Consider the following 18,515-nt stretch of genomic DNA (forward strand, 5'->3'; position numbering starts at 1 on the left):
GAAGAACCAGACCCTGGGCGTAGTACTACATCACCTCTTCTTCATAAGGCCATTCCTTTAGGGGCTGGAGACCTACTGCTTTTCCAGCATACAGAAGAAGGCAGAGACTTAAATAAAATACCAAGATGGAGAACTTTAGCCCAAATAAAAGAACAAGATAAGGTCACAGCCAGAGATCTAAACAAAACAGGTGTAAGTAACATGCCTGATGAAGAATTTAAAGCAATAATTATAAGGATACTCACTGGGCTTGAGAAAAGAATAGAAGACGTCAGGGAGACCCTTACCACAGAGATAAAAGAGTTGAAAAAAGAATCAGAGATTAAGAATGTAAAAAACGAGATTGGAAATAGGTTTGATGCAATGAACAGCAGGCTGGAAGAAGTAGAGGAATGAATTAGTGGCCTAGGAGACAAAATAATGGAAACTAATAAAGCTGAACAAAAGAGAGAAAGAATTATGCAACATGAGAATAGACTTAGGAAACTCAGTGACTCCATCAAATGTAATAACATATTAGAGGAGTCACAGAAGAGAAGGAAACTTGGGCAGAAAATTTATTTCAATAAATAACAGCAGAAAACTTCCCTAATCTGGGGAAGGAAACAGACATTCATATCCAGGAGACACAAAGAATGCCCTTCAAAATCAACAAAAGCAAGCCAACTCCTAGACATATTCTAATTAAAATTTCAAAATGACAAAAAAAAAATTTTTTTTAAAGCAGCAAGACAGAATAATTCCCTAAATTACAAGTGAGAACCCATAAGGCTAGCTGGAGATTTCTCAACAGAAACTTGGCAAGTGAGAAAAGAATGGCATGATATATTCAAAGTGCTGAATGGGAAAATCTGCAGCCAAGAATATTCTATCCAGCAGGGAAGGCTATCATTCAGAAAAGGAGAGATAAAGAGTTTCCCAAAGAAAAACTAAAGGAATTCATGACCACTAAACCAGCCCTGCAAGAAATATTAAAGGGGGTAGGGGATGCCTCAGTTGTTAAATGTCTGCCTTCAGCTCAGGTCATCGTCCCACGGTCCTGGGATACAACCCCACATTGGGGTCCCTGCTCAGCAAGGAGCCTGGTTCTCCCTCTCCTGCTCCCTCTGCTTGTGCTCTCTCTCTTTCAGTCTCTCTGTCAAATAAATAAATAAAATCTTTTAAAAAATAAAAAGAAATATTACAGGGGACTCTGAGTATAAAGGAGAGATCAAAAATGATGAAGACAAGAAAGAATCAGGGAAAATCTCCAGAAATAAAATGGCAATAAATAAGTTATCTATCAATAACTACTTTGTAAATGGACTAAATGCTTCAATCAAAAGACATAGGATGTCAGAATGGATTAAAAAAAAAAAAAAGCTATCCATATGCTGCCCTATAAGAGACTTATTTTAGACCAACAGATACCTGCAGACTGAAAGTGAGGGGGTGGAGAAACATTTATCATGCAAATGAATGTCAAAAGGAAGTTGGAATAGCAATACCTATATGGGACAAACTAGACTTTTTTGTTCTTGTATTGTTTTTAATCCTGCTTTGACATTAGGGTAATACTGTCTTCATAGAATGACTTCGAATGTGTTCCCCCTATTCTATTAAATAATAGAAATCTATTAAATAAGATTTTAATAAAGATTTTCTTCTTCCCTTTTTTAATATTTGATAAAATTCACCAATGGAACTGTGTAGTCTTGGACTTTTCTGCCCTGGGAAATTTTTGCTCCCTACTTCAACTTTCATTCTTTTTTTTTTTTTTTAAAGATTTTATTTATTTATTTGACAGAGAGAGATCACAGTAGACAGAGACAGGCAGAGAGAGAGAGAGAGGGAAGCAGGATCCCTGCTGAGCAGAGAGCCCGATGCGGGACTCGATCCCAGGACCCTGGGATCATGACCTGAGCCGAAGGCAGTGGCTTAACCCACTGAGCCACCCAGGTGCCCTCAACTTTCATTCTTGTTATTGGTCTAAGATTTCCTATTTCTTGGATTCAAGATTCATGATTCAATCTCGGTTACTTCTACATTTTTAAGAATTACCTTAAATTTTAAGAATTACCTTTTTTCCCCTCTAAGTGATCTGATTTGTTAGTATATAACTGTTTATAGTAATCTGTTATCACATTATGTATTTCTGTGGTATCTGCTGCATTGTTTTCTAGTTTTCATTTTGGTTTTTGAATCTTTTTTTTCCTTAGTGTAAAGCATTGCCAATTTTATTTTTTTGAAAAACTAGTCATTATTCCCAATGTTATGTCATTGCTTATTCTGATCTCTATTTATTTCTGATTTTTATTATTTGGTTCCTCTACTATAGTTTTTTCTTCTCTTTCTAGCTCCTTGGGGTGTAATGTTGTTTATTTCAACTTTTTTTCTTAATATAAGCATGTATAGCATAAATTTCACTCTGCTGTCTGATTTTGCTGTACCCCATAGGTTTAGGAAATACTGTTTTCTTTCTCATTTGTTTTGACATATTTCGATTTGCTCTTTATTTGGCCCATTGCTTGTGCATTAGTGTGTTCTTTAATATTTACACATTCTTTAATATTAAAAATATAAAATGTAGGTTGTACACACTCTAATCTCTAGGGCAGTTATTAGCCTTTATCTCTGCAGAAATAATATCGATCAATGATTCCTAAAAGTGGTCTGCACAATGGGATGGGTCAGTGTGAACATTCCCACCAACCCTAGCATTCTTCTCAGATAAATTCTACTGCTGCATGATAGTGAAGCAGAGCTCTGAGCTAAGTCTGAGGCAGCTGAGGGAAGTGCTCTGAAACTCTCTTCCTACTCTAACTAGATAACTGGCTGGAAAAATACCCCTAGAATTCAGGGAGTGGCAGAAGGAACTGGAGGCATGGAGGCCATTGTTCCATGGCTTTTAGTTGTGCCCAAAATATCCTGAACCAGTATTATGTTGCTTCTATTACAGACAGCATACCTAAATACAACCAACTTCACAAGGAAAGTAGAGTGACAAAAACAGAATCTTAGAACAAATTGACATTTGAACTCTAGTCTCTACTGAAGACTCCAAGATGTCGAACTTATATCCAGACCACAATTAAACAGTATAAATGTTATAAAATGGAAATGCATTGTAAATTTTCTACATTTGGGTTTTCAAAAATGTATCCTTTTCGAGTATCTTAGCAGAATCCTGCTGGCTTTCTGAGGTGAAGTTTTGCCCTTCATTTTAACTATAGATTCCTTTTGGTGTGAGAGAAAAGTATTCTTTCCTTTATGATATTAGAATGGTAGTAGATAGTAGTATTTATTTTGCCAAGTACATTTCAAAATTTGCTACTCTTAGGTTGGACCCACATTCCTAATTTTTTATTACTAGTCTGTGGCTTTAAAAAGCTTGGAGGGGTGCTTGGGTGGCTCAATCGGTTAAGTACCTGCCTTCGGCTCGGGTCACGATCCTAAGGTCTAATCAAGACCCACATCAGGGGACGCCTGGGTGGCTCAGTTGGTTAGGCGGCTGCCTTCAGCTCGGGTCATGATCCCAGCGTCCTGGGATCGAGTCCCACATCGGGCTCCTTGCTCTGCAGGGAGCCTGCTTCTCCCTCTGCCTCTGCCTGCCATTCTGTCTGCCTGTGCTCTCCCTCTCTCTCTCTGACAAATAAATAAATAAAATCTTTAAAAAAAAAAAAAAAAAAAAAGACCCACATCAGGCTCCCTGCTGCTCTCCCTGCTTGTGCTCTCTTGCTCTCTCTGGTGAATAAATAAATAAAATCTTAAAAAAAAAAATAAAAAAATAGGGGCGCCTAGGTGGCTCAGTGGGTTAAAGCCTCTGCCTTCAGCTCAGGTCATGATCCCAGGGTCCTGGGATTGAGCCCCAGATCAGGCTCTCTACTCAGTGGGGAGCCTGCATCCCTTCCTCTCTCTCTGCTTGCCTCTCTGCCTACTTGTGATGTCTGTCTGTCAAATAAATAAATAAAATCTTTAAAAAAAAATAAAAAATAAAAAGCTTGGGAACCGATGAGACACAATGTCAGTTGTAGGAATTCCCATTCCCAGGCTAGACTTAAATTACCCATGCCTGCCATTTAAAAAATATGTATATACACACACACACATGCATACATATACATAGTATACTATCTCTCACTTTAGAAAGGACACATTTGACTTTATAAATTTTATTTCTTTTTTTTTTTTTTTTTTTTAAAGATTTTATTTATTTATTTGACAGAGAGAGATCACAAGTAGACAGAGAGGCAGGCAGAGAGAGAGAGAGAGGGAAGCAGGCTCCCTGCTGAGCAGAGAGCCCGATGCGGGACTCGATCCCAGGACCCTGAGATCATGACCTGAGCCGAAGGCAGTGGCTTAACCCACTGAGCCACCCAGGCGCCCTATAAATTTTATTTCTTAAGATTTTAATTAAAATAATTTAAAGAAATATACCACATAGAAATGTTAGAGAAATAAAAAAGAATTATAGGCAAACAATGGATAATGAGAATTCCTTTTAAAAGAGATACACAATGATAAGGAAAAAAGAGAGAGAGATACACAATAGGGAAGAAAAATAAACAGCTTTTATATACTATTCATACATCAATTATAAACCATAGCAGTAAAAGCTTTCCGAACATTGGCAAGAAAAGCCGAGAAATTGTTGGTCTTCCTTACATTCTCTTGGAATTCTGTCAGGCACTCAAGATGAGGAGAACTATCTGACACTAGGAAAAAAAAAAAAAAAAAAAGATAATTTGAATGAGATTTTTTTATGGAAGAGAAGTGTTTCTAAATTTAGATGCTTTCATCTGATTCAATTCATTTCAATTCCATTTTACTGAGATGCTTTGAGCACAAAACAATAAATACACTTGATTTTCATATCCTAAACTATCTTTTGGACCTGCTCTTTGTTTAATCTCTAAATATTAAAATCTTAAGTACTACAACCTTACTTTAAATGTAAACAGATGGTAGTCAAGGGACTGAGGAGTTTAGTAATAAAGAACAGAATGCCATTTCCCATCATCTTTCTATACATTTTGTTTTGACTAAACTATTTTACCGGTGTGTGTGTTGTTTTTTTAAATGGTTACGTCAGTTTTCTCTATAAGCCTTTGGCTTGGCTTTTAGTTTCTGGTCACTACATCAAAAAAGAACAACCTTCAATGCCAGCCTTTAATAATTTATAATTATGGGGAAAATCTAAGCTTTTGTAAGTTTTCATTAGAAAATGTGACTGCTATTCTAAAAGTGGTAATTACAGGGTTTACTAATCACATGAGACACAAGACACAAGTAATAGTACAGTTCTCACATATAGTTGTACAAAATGGTACATCTTGGGAGCAAGTCTCCAGTGAGGGTGGTCAAAGGAAAGGAATGATTCAGCTTTCTCTCCCAACAATTTGGGAGAGATTTTTCCAAGAAGAAATTCGACCATGCCAGATTTCCAGCTCTTTGGTTGAGATTGTTTAGGAAACACGGACCATGACCATGAGGGAAAGATTAGCAAAGAGCACTTGGGTCAAAATCACACTATAGATTCTATTTTAGTACACTATTAAATATTGTGATACTATGTAGCAAGAAAGAATATACAATTTGGAGAACACTAAAAACCTAGGTATGTGGTTTTTGGTTTGCTTTTTAAAATTTAGCTTTCATTGAAAGATATTCACTGATAGAGGAAAAAAGCATCTGTACATGAATTAGATTCCTAAAATAAAGAATTCCATGAGAATGAGGACCAAGTCACCAGGGTACATCAGGGAGACAACTCAGCAGTTCTCCTGAGTGCTTATCTGCTGTAAGTGCTTTAAGATGAGAACACAGGTCTAATGAGCTGAGAACCATTTTCCTGAACTCCAATAAATGAAAAATTATTTTAAAAGGGGCATTAGAAGAATAAAAAAGGAGATAAATATATTTCCATTCTCTTCTTGTTCTCCCTACTATCAATCATATATATTTCCCATAAATCGATGACCTTCTTTCTGGTCTGCTGGAGAGTCAGTAAATGAGCTAAATTATCAATATTTGGGATTTTTCAGGAGATGCTAATATTTCTTAAATTGATTTTTGGGAAATAAATGATTACATTCTGATGACTTAGCATTTGCTTTTAAAATCACCTACTTGTATAAATTATAATATTCACATTTACGTGGTTATATCCTTTACATCTTTAGCTTTAAGTTCTTTAAAAGCCTAATTCACATTTGTGTATGAAATGCAGTGATCTGTGGTCTTTAAGACTTTTCTGCCACTGAGGCACTGTGTCATCCTGAAGAGAAGGTACATATTAAGGATCCTACATAATCACTATAAATCACAATACTCACAGCCTTTAGAAGACAGTATCCCATAAAGCAAGACTGGCAAAAAAGCACCACCTTATGGGAATTACTTTCCGTCATATTACTCTGTATGTGGAGTCAGATAACACTTGAGGATGCCAACCTTAAATGCCAGTTAAGAGATAGGAATACATACCTTCATACTCCCTGGCTTCATTTAGGTGGAGGGAAAACATAAATGGGTTCTCAGGATGCTTAGGGTCAATGTTAGTGAATATAAACTGTAATTTATCACCTGAAAAGAGAGATTAGATTATTTGGTATGAGAGGATTTTATCATGCCAAAGCTTTCCATAGGGATGAGCCATCTCACCTCTGTCCTTAGTATCTTCACGCTAAATGCACACACGCACTCACATGCATACACACTTAACCAAGCTCCACATGTACAAGTTACAAGTTAGTTTTAAGTGAACTATAGTTTAAATATGATTTTAAAAAGCATAAGTAACGAAAAAAAAGAACTGATAAATTGGACTTCGTCAAAATTAAAAACTTTTGTCCTTCCAAGGGAATTACCAAGAGAGTGAAAAGATAACCTACAGAATGGGAGAAAATATTTGTAAATCATATCTTTGACATGGATTTAATATATAAGATATATTTTAAAAAACCACAACTGAACAACTAAAAGAAAAGCAACCCAATTCAAAAAATGGACAAAAGCACTTAAATGGATATTTCTCCAAAGACGAGATACAAATGGTCAGTAAGCACATGGAAAGATGGTCACCACCGCTAATCACTGGGGAAATGCAAACCAAAACTATAGTGAGCTATCATTTCACACCTACCATTACAGTTGTAACAAAACAAGCAAAGAAGAGTGTGGATAAAGACGTGGAGAAATTAGAACCCTGCTGGTGGGAATAGAAAATGGTGCCAAAGCTGTAGAAAAGTTTGGCAGTTCCTCAAAAAGTTTAAATCGAGAGTTATAATAGGACCCAGGGACTCCATTCTGACGTGTATACTCAAAAGAACTGAAAATAGGATTCAGGTAACTTTGCCAATGTTTACAGCAGCATTATTCACAGCAGCCAAAAGGTAATAATAACCATGTGTTCACTGCTACATGACTAGATAAACAAAATATGGTATGTACATACAACAGAATATTACGTGGTCATACAAAAAGGGATGAACTTCTGGTATGCATACAACATGAATGAACCTTAAAAACATGCTAAGTAAAACAATCCAGATGCAAAAGAACAACTACAGATTTAAATACAACAATCCAGATGCAAAAGAACAATTACTGAACAATTATGATTCCACCTATATGAAAGAATAGGTAAATTTATGGAGACAGGAAGTAGATTAGAGGTTATCAGGGGATGGGGGAGGAGGAATAAGTTATTGCTTGATGAGTAGATAATTTGTCTGCAGTGATGAAAAATTCTGGAAATGTGGTGATGATTACACAGCACTGTGAATGTAATTAACGTCAACAAACTATATGATAAAGAGTTAAAATGGCAAACTCTAGGTCACATAGTTTTACCACAAAAAAAAATGTTACTGAACAGATTTAATCTGACCTTTTCTACACAGTAATCCAGTCTTAATGTCTGTTTTCCAAAAGACCTCCAAATGCTCCCAAAATAAATGCCCATTAGAAATTAAAAATGGCAACCACAAAGTAGAAACTCACATGCATTTTAATTTTGCTCTATAGCATAATTAGGAAATCTCACTTTAAAAATGGTTTTAATTACAAAAAGTGATATTCAGAAACTTTGAAAAACATTTCTCACATTTTTGTTCAAAATGAAATAATTACATTAGTATACCAGATTTCCTAAAAATACTTAATTACTTATTTAAGAGAGGAGTGGGGAAGGGGAGAGAGAGAGAGAATCTTAAGCAGACTGCACCGAGCAGGGAGCACGACACCTGTCACGGGGTTTGATCTCACAACCCTGAAATCATGACCTGAGCCATAACCAAGAGTCCGTCGCTTAGCTGACTATGCCACCGAGGTGCCCCCCAGTACACCAGATTTTTTAAAATGTTAATAGTAATGGGAGGGATACATGCCAAAGAGAAAAAGACTTCCTAAGATAATGAAGGGTTTAATTTGGGTTCTCTTCTTTAAAAAACATTATTTCCTGACTTTGAGGGCTATGAGAAAGTTCTATTTTTAAATCTAAAATATTTTTAAAGCCTTCTTGTTCAAAAAAGCACCTCAGGATGACAGTAAGTCTCCAATGAATCAAAAATTCAGAGTTGGACTTTGTATTTCCCTCTAATCAAAAGGTTCACATTTTTTATTAAAAGCTTATTCCAACAGGTGGTGGGCCAGAGAAAAGACTAATAGATATATGAATTGAAAGCCCAGACAATCAAAGAAATATAATTAAGTATACAGAAAAAAGGTTTACCTTTCCAATAATAATCAAAGAAATGCATTTAAAAATAAATGCTCCAATTATATCTAGTCAACTGCCAAAAAATCAAACACAAACAGACTTAAAAAAACCACAACTCTGACAAGAAGACAATGAAGTGGGTACTCTTTACATTGTAGAGTTGTGCACAAAAGAATTAATATGGCAGGCCTGATGCTCTATCATTAAGACTCTTAAAAAGGCCTGCTTGCAAGATGGTCGTTGGCTGGTGTGTTGCCCACTGCCCCCCAACCACCCCAGGTTTGAAGAGTCACTAGGAGGTCATAGGACTCTCCACAGGGTCATACTCAGGGTTATGATTTATTATAGTGAAAGGCTACGGCAAAATCAGCAAAGGGAAAAATACATGGGGTGAAGTCCAGGGAAAACAAACACAGGCTACATGAGTCTCTGATGGGCTTCCCTGGTAGACAACACTTTACAGGTATTGTCACATTCAGTGCTAAAGGAATTAAGCACAGTGACTCTGTACTTAGTCTTAACTCTACTGCGTTAAGATTCTTAAAAAATTATGCCTGAAAAAGTGTTTCTTTTAGACTTTGCCCCAGTGCCTTTTTGGGGCTGGTTTTTTTTTTTTTTTATCCTCTCGGCAATAAATCTGAGCCATGAATAGGACTATATGCAGAGCCCTATAAGTCCTTCTAGGGAATCACCAAACCAGACGGTGATCTTGGGGACTGCTAACACAATGAACAGTGCTATAAACTGGCATGTATACTACATACAACAGCTATTAAAATATTTACATGCTTTAACCCAATAATGCTTCTCTGGGAATTTCCTGGAAGTTATACAAAAGAAATGGAGAAGTCTGTATTCACTGTAGTACTTCTAAAACTGAAACACAGGCAGAATCCAAATATAAAGTTAGAAACAAAGCTGTATTAAATGACAGATAAAAGATTGGCTAAATTAAGATACATTAGTGGAATGAATTATTACACCACCATTTTAAAATTACCATAGGAAGGCTATAGCAACTGGAAAAATGCTAATCACACAATACCAGTAAGAACAAGGAACAAAATTATTTTGTGTTGGCAAACATGCCAAATACACATTTATTAAAATACCAGATGAAAAATAACCAAGGCATCAGTAATGATGTTAAGATGATGAAAAATTTTTTAATTCTTTCCTATTTTCTAAAAAGTTAATAATGCTGTCATTATTTCCTTTGACAGCATTTTTGAAATTCTCTACTTAAGATACACCTTTCTAATCTCTTACGTTTTACTTACATTAATATACGTACCATAAATTTTACGAATTTCTAGTCCAAGTCGATCTTTATATAAATCTGCAGATTTCTGTAGTCTTTTCAACCTCTCTTCATTAGCTTTGTTAGCAGCAGAAATAGCTAGGATTTTTAAAAAATACATATATTTGAATATGAAGTTTTTTTAGACAAAGAGACTTTACAGCATAAAGAATGTGCCTAATGGTTCCTGGCAGAGAATGTGTGATCAATAACTCTGCTACATGAATTATACTATGGCTTCTCCAGACAAATCTTACTTAGTGAAACTGTCTCCCACTCTGCTTAATTAAGCTCCCATATCAATTGCATTATGATTCTAGTTTTATTAGAAATCAAAAGGACCTTTAAGTAAAACAAGAGAAAATAAAGCCCACTTAGCTAACTTCACATGGCTTCCTTGCAGAAATGAGTAGCTGGCTATGCCCGCGAGATATGTTACCCATTTTTAGTAATGAACTGGAGTGAAGGCAAGAGATACAGAATTGTGAACCATCACCACTCTGAAATTTAGGTTAATGTTTTAAATATGAGTACAACTGGAAACTTACTTTCCTTCTTCTTAGCATATTCCTCCTTAAGATCCTGAATATTTGAGGTCAGTACTTCCAGTTCCTGCTTTTTGTCTTTTATTCTAGCAATCAAGCTTAACAAGTTATCTTTTTTTTCTTGAATGACGTTATTCTGCCTACAGATTTCTGTAAGAAGCACAAAATGTTAGAATATACATAGTTTGCTCTCCAACATCTATCACAGATAAAGAATACTGACTTTATCGTAAGATCAATAATGTTTTAATTGATAAGTGCTTCCTAATGGTTCAAAAATTATAAAAACAGAAAGAAAAAAAATCCTATTCTTTTCTATTTGCATTTGAAAATAAAAGACCCTTGCAGCTTTGCTCTTCAAATAAGTATATAAATAAAGCTCACCACCAAAAACAACCAAAATCTGGACAATGTTTTTACACAGCACTTTAAAGAACCAGTTCATTCTTATGTTATATTAATAATTCTGGAAGATACCAGAAAAACAGGAAGAAGTGTAGGAGGAGAGGGAGGGAGACAGAGAGGAAGGAAGGATGAAAACTCATTTACATTGGTAATAAACAAAACATCCAGGAATAATCTAGATCAAGAAATATGTAGGCCCCATAAGAAAAAAAGGGCAAAACCTGTCTGAAACACGTATTGATTTGACCTGGATGTATGGAAAGACATTTTATGCTTCTAAATATTATAAAGATGTCAATATTTCCCAAATTCATTTCTTTTTTTTTAAGATTTTTATTTATTTACTTGACAGACAGAGATCACAAGTAGGCAGAGAGGCAGTCAGAGAGGAAGGGAAGCAGGCTCCCCGCTGAGCAGAGAGCCCGATGTGGGGCTCGATCCCAGGACCCTGAAATCATGACCCAAGCCAAAGGCAGAGGCTTTAACCCACTGAGCCACCCAGGTGCCCCCCAAATTCATTTCTATATTTAATGCAGTCCCAATGGAATTTGGAGGGAAGGGAAAGGGAAGATCTAGAAAAGTATTATAAAATTTATCTGACAAATACACAGGTGAGAACAGTTAAGGAAATATGGTAAGAAAAATAATGAGGATAGGGACTTGTCCTATTAAATTTAACATCTGTGATTGTGGACTTTTAATACAATAGTGGGGTACCAGCTGAAGAAATGACATACAGTTTAAACAAAAACAGCATTCCCAAACAAACACTGGTAGATTTAGGTAATTAATATGAAAAGTGAAATATAAAATCAAGTGGTAGATGGTTCTCCAAACTGTGCTGAAATTCAAAATAAATTCCATATTTATTAAATATTTAAATATAAAATGAAATCTTGCAAAACCTAAAAGGCGGTATCTGAATATAAAGTTAGTTCTATGGGGAAAAAGATCTTTTGGGGGCACCTGGGTGGCTCAGCTGTTAAGCATCTGCTTTTGGCTCAGGTCATGATCCCAGGGTCTTGAGATCGAGCCCCACATTCAGCTCCCTGCTCCGTAGGAAGCCTGTTCTCCCTCTCCCACTCCCCTACTTGTTTCCTCTCTCGCTGTGTCTCTCTCTGTCAAATAAATTTTTAAAAATCTAAAAAAAAAAAAAAGAAAAAGAAAAAAAGATCTTTTTACTCAAAGGCAAAAAGAAATCAAAGAGAAAGACATACACCATCTACATAAAATTTAATAAATGGGCAAAAAACCTTATATTTGATTCAAATAAGCATAAAACTCTACTATATGCTAGGAACTTTGTTCAACACCTTATATTTCTATAAATTTACTTCAATTTCACTATAATACATTTTGTAGGTCTAATTTAAAAGAGGAAAAAGCAGGGGCGCCTGGGTGGCTCAGTGGTTGAAGCCTCTGCCTTCGGCTCAGGTCATGATCTCAGGGTCCTGGGATCGAGTCCCGCATCGGGCTCTCTGCTCAGCGGGGAGCCTGCCTCCTCCTCTCTCTCTGCCTGACTCTCTGCCTACTCGTGATCTGTCTGTCAAATAAATTAAAAAAAAAAAAATCTTTAAAAGAGGAAAAAGCAGTTGACTGACTTGCTTAAACCTTTATGTGCTAGGATACAATAAATAGTAAGACACAGATTCAAACTCAGGACTTGATTCTCCCCCAATTGTTCTTAATCTAAAGAAGACACAAATATAAATTCCCAAGACAAAAACAGACAAAGGGATAAACAGAGGAAATGTAGACTGCAGATGGTTAATAAATATGAAAGACAATTTAATCTAAGTAGTAATCCCAGAAATGCAAATAAAGCAATGACATACCAATTTTCATTTATTACAACGTTTACAAAAATAATAGCTAGTGTTGCGAAGAATGCAAAATACTAGAGTCCTTGTGGCATATTTTTGACATTGCAAAATGAGTCTTAAGAATATTCATGTCCTTTGATTAGTTATTTCATTTTTACAAGTAACCTTAAGAAAACAAGATATGTGAAAGTATTTATATACAAAAAATTGTTTTCAGTATTATTTATAATGGTGAAAAACTGAAAACATCCTAAATGGCTAATAGATAAGGCAGCTTAGAAAGTAAATACAGGTAAAAGGCTAGCATATAGCCTTTTACCTGTGTAAAGGTAAAACAAGAACAACAGGAAAAATATGGAGGAAAACAGTCAAGAGTACTAACCCTACCTCCAAGGAACTGAGGAACTCCAGCTTTTCAACCCCTAGCCTATGATTTCCAATGGGAAAACAAATTCATTTTTCAAATAACGGGCATTTACACATCTGCACAGATGAATCTCACAAGCATACTGTTGAATTTAAAAAAGGAACAAAATACACACAAAAATGCCATTTATATAACATTCAAAAACACAACACTAAATACCAATAGGTTAGTTCGGGAAGGTGTGAGAAGAGAAAAGTAGATGTGGAAAGTTCTATTTCTTAAGCTGAGTTGTAAGTACACAAATGTTTATTAGTTTTATATATATGTGTGTATACACACACACACACACACACAATACATTGTTTTACTTGTATGAGGGATTGCATAAAGAAGTTCAATCTAAAAAAAAATCTCTGTGATCTATAGCTTACGATTTTGATACTCCAAAAACATCTCAACCATTCGTTCTTCTTCCTTTAATTTCACAGACAGCTTTTCTGAAAGAGAAGTTGGAACTGAAGTTTTAATTCAGCTGAAATAACTAAAAAGCAAGAACAACAAAACAGCATGTTACAAGTTAACCTCAGTTACCTGCACATGCTTTGATGGAGTCTTTGTAGGTATCTCTCAGTCCCACCATCTGACAGGAAGTGTCACTGACACTGCTTTTGAATTTATTCCAAAACTCATTTATGCTTTTATCAAACAGTGCGAGTTCGTCCTCTATCATTTTGGGAGAAAATGCTACAAAACAAATAGAACATCATGTTTCTTATGAGTTACTGAAATCAAATCAGGCTCATCTTCTAATGAATCATATTTTGGTAGTGTGACCTTTGCTAGAAAATAGTTAGCAGCTTACTTTTAACCCTAGATATTCCCCGGGCAGAACAAGCCACCTGGACTTAACCACGGTTAAAACTCAAGATTCCAAGAAGGACATCTTGCGTTGGTGGTATAGTGGTTAGCATAGCTGCCTTCCAAGAAGGACATCTTTACCTCCTAGGGATCTGTCAGTAGTGTAACTGCACAAGACACTCGCACAGCTCTATGACCTTGGGAAAATGATTCTGACTCCGTTTTCTCACAAGTAAAATTGGTAACTTAGAAGGCGTCCCCAACTCTGACCATTTGAATTCCGGCCTGCATTGCCAGGTCCCACATGGACGGCCCTTTCTCCTAGGATAAGACCCCACATGAACCCTGCCTCTCCCTCCCACTAAGGTCAGGAAAAGTAGCACTAAACAGGCGACTGGAGTGGGAGTTTAGTGGGCTTGGTCCCGGAAAAGTACAAGTCACCTGCACTCTCTGCGCCTTAGTGTCCTCTTTTGTAAAACAATGTCCGGTAAGACTGCAAGCTCCCCCAGTTTTCTGTATCGCTAAAACTATCCCCCAAACCTAAAACCTTCCCAGAAGGGCCACAAATCTCTCGTTCGCTGAAACCCGGAAACTTTCAGCCTCACCGCCGCCCACCCCGACGAGTAAACAAACCGTGCATTTCACAGACCTCGTTCCCGAAAATAAATCCCGCCCAGAAACCCACTTTCCCTTATAGCGACAGGAGGATCCGGAAGCCCTAGATCCCACCTCCCTCATCTTCTCCAGGATGTCTGAACCCCGCCACTTACCCACAAAAGACCTTCACCAATTCGAGAAAAACCGAGTTCCCAGAACCAAGACCTGCAGCCGCGCTGACTTTCGTATTTCAAATCTTAGGGCGCCTTGCTCCTCCCGCCCCCGGGCATCCATTCGCCTTTGGATTGGCTGATAGCTACGCTTTTCATGAAGGGAATGGTTGATCTAGACCTCCGGTATTCTCGCGAAAGGATAGGGGAGAGTGCATTCTGGGATTTGTAGTTTTTTTCCGAGACACAGCGGACTCTGCTCTGCTTCGTAAAATACAGATTAATACCTCCCGGAGGGACTTGTCCCAGCACAAGGCATTCATCATTTTCAAATAAAGCCTTCTGCAACAAATATAAGTATTGAACTTTAATCGCAGTCTGTTGCCAAATATATTCCTTTTTCTTTAATATTCCCTGTAGCTCAGAGTTAATTTAAAAAAATAAAGCTAGGGGCGCCTGGGTAGCTCAGTGGGTTAAAGCCTCTGCCTTCCGCTCAGGTCATGATCCCAGGATCCTGGGATCCAGCTCCGCATCAGGCTCTCTGCTCAGCGGAGAACCTGCTTCCCTTCCTCTCTCTCTGCCTGCCTCTCTGCCTACTTGTGATCTCTGTCAGATAAATAAAGTCTATAAAAAAAATAATAAAGCTAATAAAAATACCATTGCTTAATCTGTCTCATCATTTAATAACTTTTCATTGGGAAGTGATTGGAACATTACTGTTTGTTGGCTTCTAATATGAACATTTCCAAAATTTCTTAAGTCTCTGGTTTTGACCATGTGAAACAGAAACAAAACGCAGTACCTAGTACTGGTATTACTTGCCCCAACAGAAACTCAGTGACACAAAACTCTTTATTGACAAGGTTCTTGGTATCTACACTCTCTGATAGTCTGTGTTGCAGATAAAAGTGAAAAGAAGCAGGGAAGCCAGAAGTAATTCAAGATTTTTAAACTGCGATATTTGTAAGAATAGTGATGCTGTTGGCAGAATGGAAATCATCTTCGTGATTGTTTTGGTGTGCTGGGGGAGAGGTGATGAAGGGAAGCAGAGGCAGGAGAGGATATTGTTGGGAGATCCAAGTGTTAATATCCCTTAGGCATGCTACTTCTTTAGTTAATTCAACAGTGGCTAACTGCTCCAACTCTGTAGTAAGACTGCCTGAGTTTGAAATCCAGGCTCCATCATTTACTAAGTTTGATGTTGGGTAAGTTACTTGGCCTATAGGACCTTAGTTTCCTCATCTGTAAAGTGAAGGTAACAATAATAATAACACCTTCTTCCTTCATATACCAAATCTGAAGACTAAAAGAGGTAATAAATGTAAATACCTTAGAAGAGGTCCCTCTAAGTACTCAAAATGGTTTCTTGTTTTTATGATTTTATATCCCACCTATTTCCTATGCAATAGACTGTCATATTAAAACACATATTCTTTCTTAGAACAAAATCCAAGTTGGTAAAGAAATAAGAGAAATTCTTGCAATTGAATACTCACTTTAGCTAAGGCAATGCATATGGCTCCCATTACAAGAAAATCACACTGCTTGTTGAATTCTGACCGTAAGGAAACATGCATTCTGCTATGTCTGGAAAAGTATAGAATATATTCCTTCCATTCAATCCAAGTTGAATTAGCTAGTTAGGTGTGGTTATTTAGCATTATCCATTTAATAATTTGCCAATATTGCACAAATATAATGACTTTAGTTTCAATATAATGGATACTAAATTTCAAACAGTAGTCTGAAAACATTTTCAGTAATTTTTTTAAGCCATTACTAGTTCAAGATAATAAATTATTTATTTATTTAAATAAATTATTTATTTATTTATCCCAGCTTGGAATAATGCTTGGACCATCTCTCTAATGCATTCCTGATAGAATCTGGCAAAACACAACTGATCTATGAGCAAAATGGAAAAAAGTTTATTAGCAAGACTGTGAGATATTCACCACTGACACAAGGCTACAACTATATCTCTTAGACAAAGATGAACATTTTTCAGCTGATTCATTTTTCTGCCTTCTTTAGCGGATTACTCCTGCTAAGTTGACTCCAATTATTACTGGGTGGAAACATCCAGATAGTCCTCAGAATAGATTCTTATGGTTTACAGAAGATCTCTTCTTTTCTACTCTTCCAGCTTCTCTAACAATATTTTGGGGGTCTTACTAGAATGATACATTGCCATCTTGCAGAACTTCAAACTGGAAGGAGCTAGAACTCTAATAAAATCATCTATTATGTTCCTTGAAGACCAGAAAGAGGCACAAACTATTCAACTTGAATTTTCTAAAGAGGATGGACAAGATGTAGGGAAGCTGTACTGGTCATGAACTCCAAGTAAATGAAATTGATTCACTATTTGCATCCTTCTTGATAAAGCTGAGGATGAAAAAAAAAATAGGAAAAGAACACAGAGGAAATACACTTTAAAGAATGAAAATATAAATGGCTTGTATTATGGAATTAAAATTATTATTTTCATCTCTGACCATGGTGTGTTTGTGAAAATACACAAATGATTATAGGCTGAAAGTTCTTTACTACTGTTTTCTTTCATTATCATTAAGGATTCAAACACCAACAATAAAACATAGGTGTAAGTAACATGCTCAGAGGTACCTGATATTGGGTACTCTATCCCAAGAGCTAATTTAAACCAACAAAATCAGGACAAATCATTATCAACATTTAACACATCACAACATAAGTCAGCTTCCATCCTAGGGACTATTATTAATAATCTAAAACATACAATTTGCGTAATAGCTCCTTTCATTTCACAGATATTTACCCAAGGACTTCTAATTTTTCATTATATTTATCTTAAACCAAAATTGTATCTATTGGCATCTCAGAACTTGAGCTAAATAAATAACGGTACTCATTTCTAGGGTTTTCACTGATCCAGATTAGTGAATACAGTACTTAACAAGATTCATGAAGAGGTGCCAACTGGACCACCAGTTGGTCCAGTTAGCTTGATGAATTATGTATGGGACCTTGGATTGGGGCAGTGGTTTTCCCACTGATGTGCAGACTTTAAGGCAGCCCCTGGGTGTCCATTGTCTTTTGTTCTTTCTCAGGGCTCATCCCCAATCAAGAAATGAAGGAGAAACTTCTGTGTCATTTGTCAAAATGTTCCTCTCTAAAAGAAAAGGTGAATGGTTTCTCTCTACTTCACCAATCATAGCTAGAAACAACCAGTTTTTCTTTCTGCTCAGCACAGCTTCCTTGGCTTTAAAAAGAGAAAAGCAGAAGCTCCCCCATCACAACACCATACAACACCACCATCATCACTATCATCATACATACCTGCCTTTCATTTCAACCCAACCAGGAGCTTTGGGATGTCTATTATGTGCCCATGTATTGAGAGGGGCACAATAATCCCTGGGATATATGGTCTGTAACCCACGGCGAGGAGTCGGTGGGGGGGTGTAGGAAGTAAGAAGTAGGCACATATTTCCTGTCTGGGCATTTCTGAGCCATGATTATAGGAGTCTTGGTCAGACTGACTGAAACTCTGTTGCTCCTTCCCGGAAAACTTGATTCTCTCTCCAACGGATGAAGGATCAAGGGGTACAAGAAGAAAGGTAAGTGCCCTCTATGGCACATATCTTTGCTGAGTAGATACTTTCCATCTTGGGGGCAAAACTCAGGAACTCCAAGTAAATGAAATTGATTCACTATTCACTATATTGATTCATTATTAAAATGATACCAAGCAATGCTATGGTTAA

General features: G+C 36.7%; 1 protein-coding gene across 1 annotated transcript; it reads right to left on the minus strand.

The window, feature by feature from the left end:
- Positions 1-4,371: 4,371 nt before the first annotated feature.
- LOC111144586 (SPC25, NDC80 kinetochore complex component) lies at positions 4,372-14,857 on the minus strand. The gene is made up of 7 exons (XM_022498951.1): positions 14,770-14,857; positions 13,733-13,885; positions 13,573-13,638; positions 10,550-10,696; positions 9,996-10,100; positions 6,466-6,564; positions 4,372-4,694 (listed from the first exon to the last, which is right to left on the minus strand). Exons 2-7 carry the CDS (start codon positions 13,869-13,871, stop codon positions 4,570-4,572), a joined length of 681 nt encoding a protein of 226 aa, XP_022354659.1. The 5' UTR covers positions 13,872-13,885; positions 14,770-14,857; the 3' UTR covers positions 4,372-4,569.
- Between the last annotated feature and the right edge of the window lie 3,658 nt (positions 14,858-18,515).

The sequence above is a fragment of the Enhydra lutris genome, unplaced genomic scaffold, assembly GCF_002288905.1.
Source record: "Enhydra lutris kenyoni isolate GAN:26980312 unplaced genomic scaffold, ASM228890v2 scaffoldscaffold1, whole genome shotgun sequence".
NCBI lineage: Eukaryota > Metazoa > Chordata > Mammalia > Carnivora > Mustelidae > Enhydra > Enhydra lutris.

Bases quoted from the DNA above. Each gene is read 5' to 3' on its own strand.
- LOC111144586 (XM_022498951.1), bottom strand. From the start codon at position 13,871: ATGATAGAGGACGAACTCGCACTGTTTGATAAAAGCATAAATGAGTTT. The intron at 13,639-13,732 runs GTAACTGAGGTT...CTTCTCTTTCAG, and splicing joins CTCCATCAAAGCATGTGCAG to AAAAGCTGTCTGTGAAATTA. The intron at 10,101-10,549 runs GTAAGTTTCCAG...TAAAAATCCTAG, and splicing joins ATATGCTAAGAAGAAGGAAA to CTATTTCTGCTGCTAACAAA.